Raw genomic sequence first — 17,341 nt, 5'->3', positions numbered from 1 at the left:
TTGACATCTAGGCCTGTATAGAATGGCAATTTGGAGATTTGTAGCATTTCCCAGAAAGCCCAATCAAAAGTCATTTTTTCTATTATTATTTCCAAACACTCGGTGACATTTATGATAGCATGATTGATGCTGGGCTCAGTTATAACAAAATGTTTATTCTCTCCACTGCTGCAATCCAATTCCATGTCAAACTGGATGAGGTCAATGGGGCAAAGTGAAAGAAAATCCTCCTATGACTGATCCCTCCCCTCCTCCATTAAACAATCAAAAGCCCTTTCAAGGCTCTTTATCTCTCATGACAGGGATAAATCCAGTGAAACACTGCATCTTGTCTATCTTGGAAAAATGAAGAGGCATCACTACATATTAGCTAATTAGCATGCCCCCCTACTGTGAATATATTAGGGTAGAACTGCTGTTACGATTTATTGTTAGATGCTTTTAAAAAAAGCAAAACCACTCATGACATTTTACAATTAAAATATACAATATTTAGAAAACATGTATATAAAACTATACTAGCCCACAATATTAACAAATTTTATCTATATATTATGTTCAATGTAAGACACCCCTCTGTGAAAGTCTCTCCTTCTTTAACTATTTAGAAATAGACACCAATGATATTTTCCAGCTCCCACTAGTAGCAGTCAATGACTGGAAGAGGAGAAATACACAATGTAATCATCATACAATATGTGTATGTTTGCCTACATTTTACAGGACTCAGAAAACAACTTGACAAGAGTTTTCCCCCTGTGGTGGCAACTATGTTGTCAGTTATAATATCCAGTCTTGCCCTTACACCTTGGTTTTGGATGACTAAACCAATGTTCCTATTTCTCTTTCTTGCTTTGCCAAATGATAAAATTAGCTATTCACAATCTAAATTCTATATAAGATTGAATGTAGTAATTCTATGCAAACTATATGGATCACCGTTGTTCAGCAAGCCAATAGTTTAGCTTGTAAACTATGATCTGCTCTGCAAGAGGCTGCCTGAAAGGTTTCCAAGTATGAGTTTATATTGCCTGCAGCTTTTAAGAAAGAAATAGTCACCAAAAAGGTAAAGTATGAAGGTACCTTTGTTTAAATGTTCAGACTACTAGACAACACTGAAAAACAAGGGCAGTGAGCAGCCACACCTACCTGGCAAGGGAGCAGTCAGTCCTTTGACCTGTTAAAAGAAAAAAAGTGTGATGTTAATTTTTTTCAAAGCAGAAATTTGCTACAGGTAGGAAGAATGGAGAAACTGGTTCAGTTTGAGAGATGAGGGGATCGGGAGATATTTTTAAAGGTTCAACAGGCCAGGTGCTTCCTTCTTGCACTTTGGTTATTGTGAATACGACAGCCCATTCCTGCTGCCAAGGCCCCTTGGTGGCTGCCCAAGAAATGCACAAAATAGATCCAAGCTGCCTAAGGACTCTTTCTTTGGAAAGCATTGAGTGTTCCATTTTTTAAAAAGTAGTTTGCTAGAGATGCACTAATTGTTGACGTCTTTTGCTAAAGAGAGCGATGCCATTTCTCCCCATCTTCTTCTCAGAGGAATTAAAAGGAAAGAGAGATTACCATTTTATTATACAGTAGAGTCTCACTTATCCAACATAAACGGGCTGGTGGAATGTTGGATAAGTGAATATGTTGGATAATAAGGAGGGATCAAGGAAAAGTCTATTAAACATCAAATTAGGTTATGATTTTACAAATTAAGCACCAAAACATCATGTTATACAACAAATTTGACAGAAAAAGTAGTTCAATACGCAGTAATGTTATGTTGTAATTACTGTATTTACGAATTTAGCACCAAAATATCACGATGTTTTGAAAACATTGACTACAAAAATACGTTGGATAATCCAGAATGTTGGATAAGCGAATGTTGGATAAGTGAGACTCTACTGTATCACTTACAGAAACTGGAAACATCCACACATTTGTTAGCCCACGGGCACAAACTGCTAATATTCCATTTGTTTTAGTAGTCATGGCTTTAAATTATTCTTTCTGTTATCAAGTTGATTTTTTAAAAAGTCATTCTACTAACCTTCTTCTAACAACTTTGAAAGAAAGGAGTCAAGTGTCTGGTGCTAATACAGACAATATTTTATATAAATGCAATAAAGAGTGAAAAAAAGGGGATACATAAATTATTCGACAAATATAAAAAATATCAATGACGCTTCATGCAGTCATGCCAGTCACATGACCTCGGAGGTGTCTACAGACTACGCCAGCTCTTCGGCTTAGAAATGGAGATGAGCACCAACCCCCAGAGTCAGACACGACTAGATTTAATGTCAGGGGAAAACCTTTACCTTTAGCTATTTGGCAGTGCAGACTCATATAATCCAGTTTAAACCAGAAAATCTGGGATATAAGGCCTGTCTGGAAGGGCCCTAAGATTATTTTATCACTGGAATGTCGTTGATTTGCATCAACTAAGGATCTGGCTTGACAGATCAAGATTAAATAAGAAGTGATGGAAACAGGGACAATTGTTGATCATGAAAAATAAATAATACATTTTGAATAGTCACTTTCCCCCTCCCAACACAAACCTCAATTACCTAGAATAGTGCATAATTTATAACAGCATTATTCCAAACTGGAGTTTCTTACCATCTGTCCCATTTCTATCACAGAATATTTATAGGTATAAATTACATGGCTGTGGCAACATCAAAGGGTTCTAGTTTACAGTGACAAATGCAGATGGAAGGTAGGAAAATAATTACTTGCAGGCTGAAAGACATGCTGGTACTTTTTATTAACAGAACTTGTCATCTACAGATTAAAGTAATTTGCAAGAGAAGTCAAATGTCACCTTAAAGGGAAGCACAAGGCAGAGGGAGTAGGGGGCAGACACAAAGCAATACTGAGTTCCTCCAAAGTTAAACAACCAGACATATTTTACAGTCTGCCAAGCAATCTCACACAATGAAGCAGAGCCAACACTATTAAAAGATTTCAATAATGCACTCCCTAGTTCAACAGCATATATAAATTGGATTTAAGATTAACTTTTAGCAGCTCCTTCATTTGCAGACTTTTGATCCTCCCTTAGAAAAATACATACATACACTGATATGTATGTAAGTATATGCCAACTTCCCTATCATCCCAAATAAATGTGTGTATCATGTTGTTTTATAACAGTTCAGACTCAGAGGACTGGCAATATGATTTTAACCTGTCCAAAAAGGCATTACAAAATAGTATGGGAAATAGTGGTTAAGAGATGCATTGATCATGCTGGAATGTCACAGTCTGCAATGACCCAGGAATGTGTTTATCACAGAGGGCAGTGAACATTACATGGAGAAATATATGTGCTTGTGTGTGTGTGTGTAATTTTGTTGTTCTATGCATAGAGAATTTAATGGTACTGTGGCATTATGATTACCTAGCCTTCCTTTCTCCAGATGCTGAACAGATGGGATTTTCATAGGTGCACAGATACATAATTTCTGATGGCATCTTGGTTCACTAATGGTGTCAGGCAACTAATCATTCCAGCTTCAATGGCTAGTAATGCCAACAGGCTGTGCACCCCATACTGCAACTCAATTCTATCTTTGAGAAAACATATTCTTCTTAATCTCTCTTAAAACCATACTATTGTGATGAAAAGCAAGCAAATCCAATGACAAAAGGATATAGAATATTTTCCTAAAGGATAAAACATTTGCATGCCAGGAGAGAGAAATATCCTGCAAGGATTCCCCCAATTTGATTCTGTAAAAATGGTGCAATAAGTGGGGGGAACAGGGGAGGGAAAGGAATGGGCATATGCTTCACTTAAACAAATAGATGATGCACATTATTGGCTCATTAAGCACTGCCTTTTCACCATTACTTAAGTAGCACAGTAGAGATGGAATAATAAATCCATAAAACATGACTTTGCCCACTTAGCATCGATAATCCAAGATGGTTATGCTCAGTCAGCTGCCTAATTCAGTAATTACAAGGGATAGGCTGACCCGATGATAAAGCGATTCCAAGACTTACTTTCTCCCAGAGTCTTCTGAAGGAGGTCATGTTTTGCCTGAAGCTTGGTGATGAGGTTCCTGCCTTCTAGATACTCCTTCAACTTCTATTGGACATTTTTTTAAGAAGAGAGAGAGAGGGAGAGAGAGAAAAAAAAGCATCAACACTGATTTTGCAAATACTGTAGAACCATGAATCATGGATGTCAAGAAATTTTGCTTTTTTTTTGACACACACCTTTGCAAACTTTCTGTGGAACAAGCAGTTTAGGACAAATCAAACAACCATATTTCCATGCAGTAACAACATCACATATATCAATATCCATCACACAGACACACCCAACCAAACGCAGCTGTGTGAAGCAGATTTCTTGGATTTTACTTAGAGATGGATAACAACAACAACAACAATAACAACAGCTTTATTTCTAGACCACCCTTTCTCCCCGAAGGGACTCAGGGCAGTTTACAGACACAAAACAGAAAGGCAAATAATCAGTGCCTCAAAATAATACAAACACATCAAAATAATACAAGATAATGCACAGCTATAACAGTAAACTTACAACAAAAATTACGCACTGAGATGAAAATAATAAAAAACAATCCAATAAGACATAGTAAACTTAAACATGAGTAAAACATTACAACATATACCCTAAAAGCAATTAAGATACAATTAAATTAAAATGGCTTTAAAATGTTCGTTTAAGATGTATTGTAGCAGGAGGTTTCGCATCACATGAAGTCAGTATCTTAATATCTGAAAGACCTCATGCTTTCTTCTCCTTTGCCACATTTTGTGAATTTCAAAGTGGGCTTAACAGCACCTTCTGGGCTATTATTAGTGAACATTGCAAAACATCTTGGTTAGATCTACATTACTAAAGTAGAAGGGTTCTTGCATCACTGATCAAATTCTTCTCCCTACTCCCCAACAAATGAATTGATAGAACTAATATATCCAAAAGTAATCAATTTCCAACCCAATACAGATAATGCCAAGTTTTAAAGGTACTATATTGTTATTGCAGATAGCAAGCTTATTTGCAGGTTCTCCTGCATTTTAAGAAATTTTATAATTCTTACAATTTTTACTGGGATTTTATGTGTATTGTTTTTTTTAATACTTATGTCATGTATTTATACTTGCGAATTGTTGTCATATGCAGCACTTACAGTGCTTCTGTGAGGTGCCCCAAGTCCCCTCGGGGAGATGGTGACGGGGTACAGATAAAGATTTTATTATTATTATAAGCATATCTAAGGTTAAACAGATTTTTTGAATTAATAAACAATAATCTCCTCCACTATCCTTTTTACCACAGACACCACCTGGAAGGCACAAGCAGGGCATAAAGACAATTATCATAAAGTATTCAAAGGTAGGGCTGGATTACTTTATAGTGGCAAGGGCCAATTTTTGTCTCCATGTCTATCAGATGAATGGGAAATGACACCTCATCACTTGTAGTCACCATCCTTAGCTGATTTTGTTCAAATGGGAAATTATTTTCTTTCAAAAGGCTGCATGGCAGCAGGCAGAGTGTGATGACTCATGGGCCATGTAGTCCCGTTTCAAGTACTATTGTGGCAGACGAAGAGGAAAACTTTGGTTTCCCACCGTTTCAGCCAGAATTGGAGCCCTTGCACCTGCAGGATGTTTGCCCTCCAGAAGTCAGCCAAACAAGCCTTGGGCAGAAATCTCCCCCGTTCTCTCGCCGGGATAATTATAATCGAGATAGAGGCGCTAGGGAGGCGAATCGCCGAAGCGCCAGGATCGCTGCCAGACAATTAACTGATTAAGCCTGTTTCCCTTGGGAAATCTTAAGGAGTCATGCATCTGGACATAGTATGGGTTTCACTTCTTGTTCCCCAGGGAAAGTGTTCCTTGGCGGGAAAGCAAGATCCTATATAGGTGTTTACCCACAAGGAGATCCTTGCGGAGTCAATTCGTCAGCTTCAGGAGTGAGATCGTGTGTAGACTACGCTACTCCAGTTCCTCGTTTCCAGGACCTTGTTCTCGTTCCAGCCCTGCCTTGTTTCCCGGACCTCGCCGCGGATTTTGCCACGGACCCTGTTCTTGTTCCTTGCTTCTTGTTGCCTTGAATCAAGCCTTGTTTGCCAAGAATCTAGTTTGCTCTCCAGCCTTGTTATCAAGCTCCATTGGACTAAAGGACCCTGTCATTTCCCCACACTTTGCTCGGCAAAGTGTGTGTTTCGGTTATTGGATTATAACTTTGGACTCTAATATCTCATATTGGACATTGATTTCCTGGACTATTTTTGACCTTTCCTGAAAGGTCTACTCTGAACTATATTCCTCACTTGTTTTTATTGACTTTACATATACCTTTAATAAAGATATTAGATAGATTCTGGTATCTGTGCATGGTTATTGGTGCTCTGCAGCCTGGGTCCTGACACAGAGGTATTGTTTTTTTTTAAAAAAAAAAAAGTTCCAGGCAGTTGGACTAGTCAACCTTCAAGGCTTTTTCCAACTCCGTGATTCTAGTGTTTGTTGTCTGGCTGAGCTCTCTCTTTTGCAACTATAAATCCACATTAGTAGCTGAACGTCTGGAATATCTGGACAACGAACACCCCGCATTCCAAACACAGATATAAATATCTTTATAGTGACATGCAAAGGAAATATTCTGTTTTTTTTACAAAGCAGTAAAGCAGCTATTGCACACTTTCTCCCTCTTTTACATCCTTAACCTCTCACACTCCATTTTACTCACTACATTCTGTGATCTCTTTCTCACCTTTTGGTAATACATTACAAGAAATAAAATGCAGACGTATCCATATTTAGCCATAACGTTTTTTCAAAGTTCATTTATCACATAGGTACATGTCTTTTGTTTGCACGTCTTGTTTTCAACTGATTTTTCCAACACAGTAGGTTTTTTCTACTAATTTTTGACTGCAATGTCTTCATAATTCCCATTCCCACTTGACAAATCACAACACTATAGCATGAGCTGTAGTTAATGTCTAATGAAGACAAACTTTCCCTATCTTCCCTTTCTTACAAGGATACACAAACAGCAGAAATATTCATATAAAAATCAAGTTGCAAAAAGAAATGAAATTAACATTGCTTTAAATTACTGAAGATCTGAAAGAATAAACAAAAGAAACCTGTAAATCTATATATATAAAAGAGTAATGAAATTTCGGCCTAGGACAAAATGACAAAACTACACATCCCAGAAACACTAAACTTGGCAGCACAACCCCTCATCCATGCCTCTACGTTCATACAACAAAAAGAAAAGAAAAATTAAGTCCTAATTAGAGGGAGAGGAATAATTGTTTTTGGGTTGTTGTATGTCTTTCGGGCTTGTGGCCATATTCCAGAAGTATTCTCTCCTGACGTTTCACCCACATCTATGGCAGGCTTCCTCAGAGGCTGTGTGGCATGGATAAACTTGGATGCCTGCCATAGATGTAGCGAAACGTCAGGAGAGAGTACTTCTGGAGCATGGCCACACAGCCCGAAAGACATACAACAACCCTGTGATCCTGGCCATGAAAGCCTTCGACAACACAATAATTGTTTCTATCCAATTGCTGCCAGTTAGAAGGCTAAGCTCCGCCCACTGGGTCTCCTAGCAAACCACTCAGCCCAGGGGACAGGCAGAGTTAGGCCTCATTTAGGCCTCTTCCACACTGCCTATAAAATACAGATTATCTGATTTGAACTGGATTACATGGCAGTGTAGACTCAAGGCCCTTCCACACAGCTATAGAACCCATTTATACTGGACTTAAGGTCAGGGGAAAACCTTTACCCTTTACCTTAACTACCACCAATTCCTCAATACTTTATTTCCCATACCACCAGACTTCGCCACAGCAACGCGTGGCCGGGCACAGCTAGTAATATTCTAAAATAGTGTCTTTCCGACTAGAGTAATCTAAATACTTTTAATCATACTTTTAGAAAAGAGGAACCACAGGTTTCTCACTTGCAAATGATATCATTAGGAAATTCCGGCCAAGGTATAACCGGTAGTCAGATGACACACAGCTCTATGGCCGGGTTTTAGCACAGCTGGCTAATCATCTTTGTCAACTGAAAGGTTGGCAGTTCGAGCCTGGGTCGGGGTGAGCATCTGACCTTCAGCCCAACTCACTGTCCACGTAAGCCAGTGGTTCTCAATCTGTGGGTCCCCAGGTGTTTTGGCCTACAACACCCAGAAATCCCAACCAGTTTACCAGCTGTTAGGATTTCTGGGAGTTGAAGACCAAAGCATCTGGGGACCAACAAGTTGAGAACCACTGACCTAAGCAGTTTGAAAACAGCTGTGAGTAGAGAAATTAGGCACCACTCAAGCAAGGAGGTAGTTTGTGGCACCATAAAAAGGAGATACTAGAAAATGCTGGCGATCAAAGAATCAGGAGGAAAAAGTCACGGGCTCGTCGTCATAGAAGATGAAGTGACAGCACCCCTGTGGCTGGTATCGAGCACAACCTCCAAGGACACTGAAGTTGGAAAATGCCGACCTTTATCTGTTTATCTGTCCTATATGTCTAACCACATTGAATATTTGCCGTGCATGTGTTCTGTGATCCGGGGTGAGAAGGGCGGAATATAAATGCTGTAAATAAGTAAATAAAATCTCAGCCCAAAGAGGCACAGCACAATTTGTGGATGCTATTTTGGGGTGAATGATACCCGACAAACAGAACTCTGTGTATGGTTGGTTTGAGCATACAGAAATTGGAATATGTGTCTGTTCTTGGCTAGGTTGCATTTCTGTGGAAGGAACAAATAATGTAGACTCTCATTTAACCAGTACTCATGGGGATTGGTACTGTATATTCAAGCTTTGTCCGATAGGCCATTATGCCCTTTCCCAAACAGGGTAAATAGTCCAGCTACTGGCAATCTCATGCTTAGAGTTCTGTAAGGCTACTCATGTAAATGTTCTAACTAATCTAGGTAAGGCTAGTATAAATGTTCAAGCTAATACAGAATGGTGGGTGGGACATCAAACAGTATTAATAACACAGTGGTGTTGAAACAACTGCACTAGCTGCTGATTAACAATTGTACAAGTGAACAATTTGGGAATGGGATACCTGGTAGATTGACTTCCTTAGATCTTTGAAACTGTTCTGCGACATCACAGATTTTGGCAGTAACCTCAAAGTAAGTAATCTACACGGTGTCATTCTTCCCAATTTATGGAATATCCTTCCCCAGTATATCAATGGTTATATATTTTAAATGTTAAAATATCCACTTTTTCACTCAATTCAAACAAAATTTCTCAAATTGACTGAGTGTGTTGCTTTGATGCTTATTTCTGGGATCGCATCAGATACATCAATTTGCATATAATAAATTGATTAAATTAAAATAAACAAATTGTGATCAATATACCAAATTAGCAAAACAAATTTATTTACTCATCAAGGATTATCTAACAGGGTTCTCAAACACAGAACTCTCCTGAAAACTCAATTGTTTTCAGGATCCCAAAGGCTATCATGTTCAAAGTTCAAACCATGCCATGTCTCTGAATTCTTGGGAGAGAGATAGGTAGACAGTGAAAGTAATGCAGATGAATTCTTGATGGCAATTACATAAATCTGTAGCTTGCTAACTGGAAAAACAAGGCAAACTACAGACAATGAGGATGTGCTACCAACATGAAGTTAGTACCTGGGTATTCTATACTATGTATGAGAAATAACATAAAAATTAGGAAAGGCAGTTGCCTATCCAAAGTTGAAGTATTTTCAGTATCAATAACACTGGCCAACACACATTTTGGTGCCTCCGATGTTAGACCTGTTTCTAGGTCTCTGACCTGCTGATTCAAAAAATGTCACCAGTTTTCCCCTATCAGTTCTAGATTTTGAGATACAGAAGATGTGCCATATATTAGTCTTCATTTGCTGCCCACAGAAAATCATGATAGGCATATCTAATAAAAACTAGAACTGATATGGTCCAGTGCAATTTTCTGAATTAATCCTTTAAATAACACAGGAACAGGCCTAAAAAACCGAAACACCAAAATTTTTTGTGTGTGTAAGCATGACAATAATAGAAACAACTGAACTTTGGCACCGTAATTTATAATGATTCTGAAATTGCATCTGTGGAAACTAGTGTCATTCCAAAGTGGTGAAAGATATTTTAAAATGGGCCAAATTGCATGAAACCAGTTGGTACAGAGTTGGGACAATCTCAGAAAGGATGGCATGTACACAGTAGCAGGAGGTGGTATAGAGGCAGGAGGCCTACAAGCATCAGGTATAGTGGCAGCTGGCAATTCTCTTCATAGCTCCAAGTTGATGAAATACTGGGCACCTGGAATGATATTACAGGCAGTCCCCAAGTTACAAACAACATAGGATTTGAAGCTTCATTCTTAAGTTGATTTTTTTAAAAATCAGAACAGGCCCAGCAAAAAGTGTAATTTGTAATTTGGTCAAAAAAAGGTGCACATTATAGTTCCTGTGTAATTAGAATCAGTTTAAAAAAATACCGTTTCCAAGCAATGGAAAGGAAAACTATAGAAATAGATAAGCCTTCTCTCCCAAAGCCTCTCCTGTTTATCCTGCCCCAGCTTCTTTGGGGTGCAGTTACACCGTGCAATTAATGCAGTTTGACACCACTTTAACTGCCCTGGTTCATTGCTATGGGATCTTGGGAGCTGTAGTTTTACAAGTCTTTAACCTTCTCTGCCAAAGAATGCTGCTGCCTCACCAAAGTGCAAATCCCAGAATTATATAGCACTAGCTGTGCCCGGCCACGCGTTGCTGTGGCAAAGTGGTGGTGGTATTGGTTAAAAATTGTTGTGTAATTTTTATTTGACATTATTTGTATTTTTAAATTATTTTTATTGTAAGTTATCTTTTTATTTATTATATTTTATTATTTTCTTGTATTATTTTTAGTTGTTTTCTGTTATTATAGTATTTCATTGTATTTTTTTTAGTATTTTTAATTATGTTTTAGTGTTTTTTATTATTTTTATTGGGTTGCTAGGAGACCAAGTTGGAGGAGCTTAGCCTTCTAACTGGAAGCAATTGGATAAAAGCAATTATTCCTCTCCCTCTAATTAGGACTTTATTTTTCTTTTCTTTTTGTTGTATCATCCTAGAGGCGTGGATGATGGGTTGTGTTGTCAAATTTCGAGGTTGGGGGACCTGTAGTTTTGTTGTTTTGTGGGTCGCCATGATGCCATCACTCTTTTATATATATAGATTGTGCCAATTAAAAGGCAATTAAAAGACAGGAAAAGGAAAACAGAGGTAGAGAAATACAGGGAGGATAAAGAAAATATTTGATCTCACCACACTAGAGCAGGCATGGGCAAACTTTGGCCCTCCAGGTGTTTTGGATGTCAACACCCATAATTCCTTACAGCGGGTAGGAAGAAAAGGGACAAAGGGGTTTACACATTTTGGCTCAGCATTAAGGTTTCATGGCAGGAAGGAACAGTAAAGAACAGTAATTTGGGGGCTGCCTGTATTTTCACGTCCATTACTTGTTCCTCTATTGCCCCCATATTTTTGAAGGATGTTGCTGGAGATAGGGAGATATCTAGAGAACTTTGCATGAGGGCCCCTCACACCTTGAACTGCTCATAAAATGTATCAGCTTCTTTCTCACAACTTTCTCACACCGTACCTCAGAGCACATTACTAACTTCATGACTGCAGATCATTGTTTCTTTCCATATGGACAGGGGGGAAATCTGACAAATGCCATTTGTAAGAAGTTTTGGACTACAGTCTATTTGAATTACTACAGTAGAGTCTCACTTATCCAAGCTAAACAGGCCGGCAGAAGCTTGGATAAGCGAATATCTTGGATAATAAGGAGGGATTAAGGAAAAGCCTATTAAACATCAAATTAGGTTATGATTTTACAAATTAAGCACCAAAACATCATGTTATACAACAAATCTGACAGAAAAAGTAGTTCAATACACAGTAATGTTATGTTGTAATTACTCTATTTATGAATTTAGCACCAAAATATCACAATATATTGAAAACATTGACCACAAAAATGGCTTGGATAATCCAGAGGCTTGGATAAGCGAGGCTTGGATTAGTGAGACTCTACTGTATTAGTAACTTGAAAAGAGTTCTCTAGAAAGGCACTTAGTCATCCCTTAATGCTATTATCTGACAAAGATCATTAAATACCAAAGTGCCTTGATATCTTAGATTACTGATACTCTGCACATTCATTCCCCACTTAATCTTAGGGTGAAATACTTTAGATTTCACTGTGCCAGTTAATTACAGCATTATAGATTATGATGTTTTGTAGTTAAAATAAGCAGTGTTAAATGAACCACTTTAAAGGCCAAACTGTCAAAAATCAAAGCAATGAAGGGGAAAAGAAAGAAAAAGAAACATTAGCATAAAATATTACTAATGGGAACTTAAAAAAACAACAACCTTTACTATAAGTTCTCACAAGGCCTCGAAATTAACCACACTGCTTAGTGCAAAATTACTACTACTGCCAAGAACTGTAGGATTTAAATAAGAATGCAAAGCAACCCACACTATCCTGAGACATGCAGGAAACACAATGCCAAAGAGCAGTGATTAGAGAAACCTTTCATCACAGCCATGTTCACAGTTCAATGGCTTACTCCCTGCTGTCAGTCAATGCCCCATTAAAACAAATATCCACCTGATAATAAGACATGACAGATTGCCTGCCTACAGTCAATTTAAATCTCAAGGTAAGATTCTGAACTTATTAGGTAGCTATGAGAATACATACACATAGAACCACCCAATGTGGCCCAGATATTAGAACAAAAGCTTCAATCTTATAACAGGTGACTTTGATGGTATTTGTGGGCAAATTGTGGTTTGAAAAGAAATCATAGTTTGACACTGGACAATGTGATAAACAAAAGTTTCCTTTGCGACAATTACCTCATTTTTGTTTTTCTGATTTTCTTGATAAAATAAATTGGTCAACACTCCTCTGGGTCCTGTTCCTACTTCTGAACACTTGTAAATGAAACTAGATGGTTGATGGTACCAGCTTTTTATTGATGAGAGTATGAAATAATGGATATACTGGGGTCATAGCACTTAGTTAAATATTGCTAGTAAGGCTATCTTGACTATCAGTGCATTGGCCCTAGATTGGGCTAGAAGTTATTTAAATAAGGCATGTTTCAGATTAATTACATTTAGCCTGTCAGTCAGTATCTTCTTGACAGTGACATTCTAATTTAATATGTTTTGCCTTTATGCACCTAAATATACATAAGCAATTTAACCTTCCAAAGAACACAAAAATATTATATTTCTTTAATTGTAAAACAACACAGATTGTGAGATGCACACTAATTTCAGTATCACCACCATCAAAAATACATATGATACACCTGCAATTCTAAAACACATCCCATTTTTGAGATGTTTATACAGGAAAAACATGTCTTAGAATGGAAGAAATACAGTATATCTCTAGTCTGCCTGCAATTCACTCAAAGTCAAATCCAAGTAGACAAAGGTAGCCTGAAATCATAAGTTTCTTTGCTATCAAATTCTCTGATGGAAGAATGTGTTATTCTCTACTAGAGGAATCCTACCATCAGTCCTCTCTACAGCTAAACAGATACAAATACCATCCTCCACTTTGGTATTTGCCAGTAGGAAGCAGCTGCCAGAGAGAAAAAATTGATTTGTAAACCAATGTGAATTTTCCCACTTCACTGGGAAGGCATAGTGTTATGCTTTCAAAGTTGTAAGGAAATACCTTCTGTCATATGACCAGATCTTTAATTCTTCCTTTTTAGAATGTAGATAGATCAGCTTTATTTTAAAAACAAACAAACAAAGCAACCACAAAGCTGAGGCAGACACTGAGCTTTAGCAGAAATATTCCCAGAATGCCCGAGGGAGATCAGAGCAATGCAATGCTCCACTATCAATTACTAGAGAGAGAGAGAAGAGCAAATTGATTTTTTAACCATCCTGACATTGAATACAGGCAAGACTGTGAATAATATTTTCCGAAACCTTGTGGACGTTTTGAAATCTTGTAGATTAAAAAACTATTTCTGCAAAGTACTTTGAAAGATGAAGGGATCTACAGGGTCTTTGTATTATTAACCTTTAACTATCACTATCCACTCTTTTTTAAATGTCTGTCTTTGGCATTCTATGCTACATCTTAGCACAATATTTTCTGCACTTATTCTGAAAATGCAAGTATGAGGTATGAAATTCCTCTTACTGATAATATATAAAGAGTACAGGATAGAAGCAATAGTTCTGAAGCTAGAAGTAGAGTCAGAATAAATGAAAAAGCAGATATGAGGATCATCTGAATCCCAAGGTTTACCAACTATCATCTCCATCCCACATTTGTGGGTTGTTCTTGCGCAGATTTGATTTGCAGATTTGTAGCTATTGCTTAACTCAACCTCCTCATCCCATTCCTTTTGCTGCCTCTCCATGTCCTACCAAAAGCACCACCCCCTCATTCCATTTACCACCTTCTCACCATGAAGACCGTCTCCTTAGCTCTCTTCTCCTGCTGCTAGATTGTACAACCCTTTACTACTGAAAATATGTTTAAAATCTGGCTGCAGAAGGGCAGGCAAGTGGGTGGATCATTGGGAGAGTGGTTTAAAATCTGGCTCTGTCTTCATAGTGGAAGACGAGTGAGGAGCAATGGCTGTCTGGATTCAATTGGGAAAATCGATACCATTTTGGGACAAAGGCAGAGTATAAACCCAATAAATAAATATATAAATCAATCAATCAATCCACCTTAGCAAGCTGGCATTCACCAATATTTCTATCAGAATACTGGCCTAGATTAATGAAGTGGAGCACCTCTGTAACCCTTATACAGTTTAGTCTATTAGTCTTTCTCCACAGGGTACTTGAATGTAGGATTTAGCTTCCTACATGGGTTTGCCCAATTCTAAGATCTTTGGGGAAGCAGCTTCTCTCAAGAGTTAAAATGTGACCAACCCCCTCCCAAACCAGAACTGAAAAAAATAAATATTAAAGCTGAGATCCTGACTGATATGTCTCACACGGGGGGGAAAATGATGACACAGATGCATGTGTACATTGACACCAACCTCATATACCTGGAAGATAGTATCACTAACTTCTGAATAACTTGAGTCTCAACAATGTCTGTTGAGGACTGTATCCTACATCTGGATTCTACAATACTAACTCAGATAAAATATAAAAATAAGCTAAATCAAATTAAATTAAAAATTCCCAGGCTGAACAATATTGTGGTTAGATTTAACCAATCATAATGAAGTCTTAAGGTACTTTCAGATGTCTTCTGAAAACAATCTCTATTATCTCATTGCAGCAAACTGACATTTCAGTGCAACACTGTGACTAAAGCTTCCACTATGCATTAATGTGACTGGAAGAAAAAGGTGTCAAAGGACATGAAGCCTTTACAATGTCACATTTCTAAGGTCTAATTTAGACTCATCCTGGAGTGCTGTAAATATGTTCAAAGCAGCCCATCTCTCACCTTCTTTCCAAATGTATGTCAAATTAAAATGCACAATTCTACTCTTTTTCTTTGTTGTTTGCATCCCCTTCCATTAATGCTCATTCACTACCTATATTTATGTTGAACAAGTTATCTTACAATTTTAAGTTAATGTCAGCAAGACTTCTTTGTGAGATTTATAAACCTAAATATCGAAGACTATATGGACTGGACTAATCAAGGAGGCTAATTCATATATTAGGTTCTTCCAATCACATTTTGTTTATCCTGCATGGTGATATTTGACTTAACAAATGGCATTTCCTTTCCTGAAGGTATGTGTTGTAGTAGAGCCTGTGAGTAACGTTACAAACAGTAGTATGCGTGTCAGAAGGGGGAAAAGGGTTACTCAGGAGCAGGAATCTGATGATGAGCAGCAGAGAAAGAGGATCCGGGACATACTTACAGCACCTACAGATGAAGAGTCATTTGAGGGATTCTCTGGGGATGATGGGTCAATGAGTGAAGGAGAAGAAGGGGACACCATGGATTGGACTAAGATAAGAAAAGTGCAAGCTATTTGTGAGGCACCAACAACTAGTGAAACCTTTATGGGGTTCTCTGGGAGTGAAGACTGGCATTCAGGGAATCCAACTGATTCTTGGAGGGGGCGGGATCTAAGTCTTGACAGGAGATGGAGGAATTGGAGGGAGAGTCAAAGGAATTCACGTGAAGAGCTGGGAGCAGCTGTGGGAGATGGTGATGGGGCGGTGGTCAGTTCATCCTCTGATGATGGTTTGTAGATAAAAGTGGGTTCAGGGGTGAGGGGTCTTTGCAGAAGACAAGGTGTTGATGTGCGTTCGTGTGCTGGGTATTGGGAAAGTTCCTTGTAGTCTTGCTGTTGCCTGTTTCATGTTTGAATCTGCAGTTTGGACCTGAACTGGTTTGGCTGGAGACGCTGCTTTGGATTCCTCGTGCTTAGACCTTGGACTTCGGCTGGTGATGCTTCTCTTCTTGCAACTCCTTCTGTTAACCATTTGTAGTACACAGTACGTTTTGCCTTAGAGCACTTTGTTTGACTTGTTGCTTTTTGCATCCAGTTGATCTGAATTTCATTTCTGTTTACCCTTTTGAACCAGGTCTGGTTTGGGTTTTTGAGTTTTTGACCAGTGGAACTGCATTTAAGTATCCCTGCGTCCTTTTCCTTTTGTTTCAATAAACTCTGTTTTGACAACACTTTTAAGTCTGGTCTTTTAAGGCGTCTGTGATTCCAACAGTAGGTATTTAACATTATTGATATCCGCTGTGTGCAAGTATGGTACTTAAACCTTTTGAAGAAAAGTACCCTATATAACTAAAATTAATACCTGCGTATTTTGAAACAGAGAATATTCCTTTCTCCACTTCAAATAGAATACTTGGGGGGTTAAATTAAATAAGCATTTTTCTTAGAAAATCAATTGCCTCTGAATTGGAATACTTTCCCCACCTACATTTTCATGATAAATTCATCTTTGAAGCAGGCTTTTTAATTTAATGTGGCTTTTGAAGTATCTGAGTGCTTGTATAAGATAATAATGCGAAACAAAATTTCTACAGCACACCCAACATAAATGATCCTATTTCCCAAAGTAATTGACACAATATACAATACATTTAAAAAGTATCATGCTCCTTTAAGAGGTATAAATGTTATTGCAATATCAATTTCTAGAATGTCCAATCACAGAGTAGTGGGGATGGAGAAGCCTCTATATACATACTCTGATCTGGTCAAATTTTCCTTCAACTCATTCCCCTTATCAAATTCTCTTTCATATCATTGTTTACTAATTACTTACATTTAACTAACTCAAGG

At 37.9% G+C, this 17,341-nt stretch overlaps 1 protein-coding gene across 6 annotated transcripts in view; it reads right to left on the bottom strand.

The window, feature by feature from the left end:
- srgap2 (SLIT-ROBO Rho GTPase activating protein 2) overlaps nucleotides 1-17,341 on the bottom strand; it is a 286,112-nt gene that overhangs the window by 50,373 nt on the left and 218,398 nt on the right. For all 6 annotated transcript variants that reach the window (XM_062978583.1, XM_062978584.1, XM_062978586.1 and 3 more), the window contains 2 exons: nucleotides 4,015-4,099; nucleotides 1,150-1,177 (listed from right to left, as the gene is read on the bottom strand). In XM_062978583.1, the coding sequence (XP_062834653.1) occupies nucleotides 1,150-1,177; nucleotides 4,015-4,099 (113 nt within the window). The remainder of the gene's footprint in view (nucleotides 1-1,149; nucleotides 1,178-4,014; nucleotides 4,100-17,341) is intronic.

This window comes from Anolis carolinensis, chromosome 4, assembly GCF_035594765.1.
Source record: "Anolis carolinensis isolate JA03-04 chromosome 4, rAnoCar3.1.pri, whole genome shotgun sequence".
Lineage (NCBI taxonomy): Eukaryota > Metazoa > Chordata > Lepidosauria > Squamata > Dactyloidae > Anolis > Anolis carolinensis.
The sequence above is the reverse complement of the archived record's forward strand: the minus strand, read 5'-3'. Positions and strand labels throughout refer to the sequence as shown.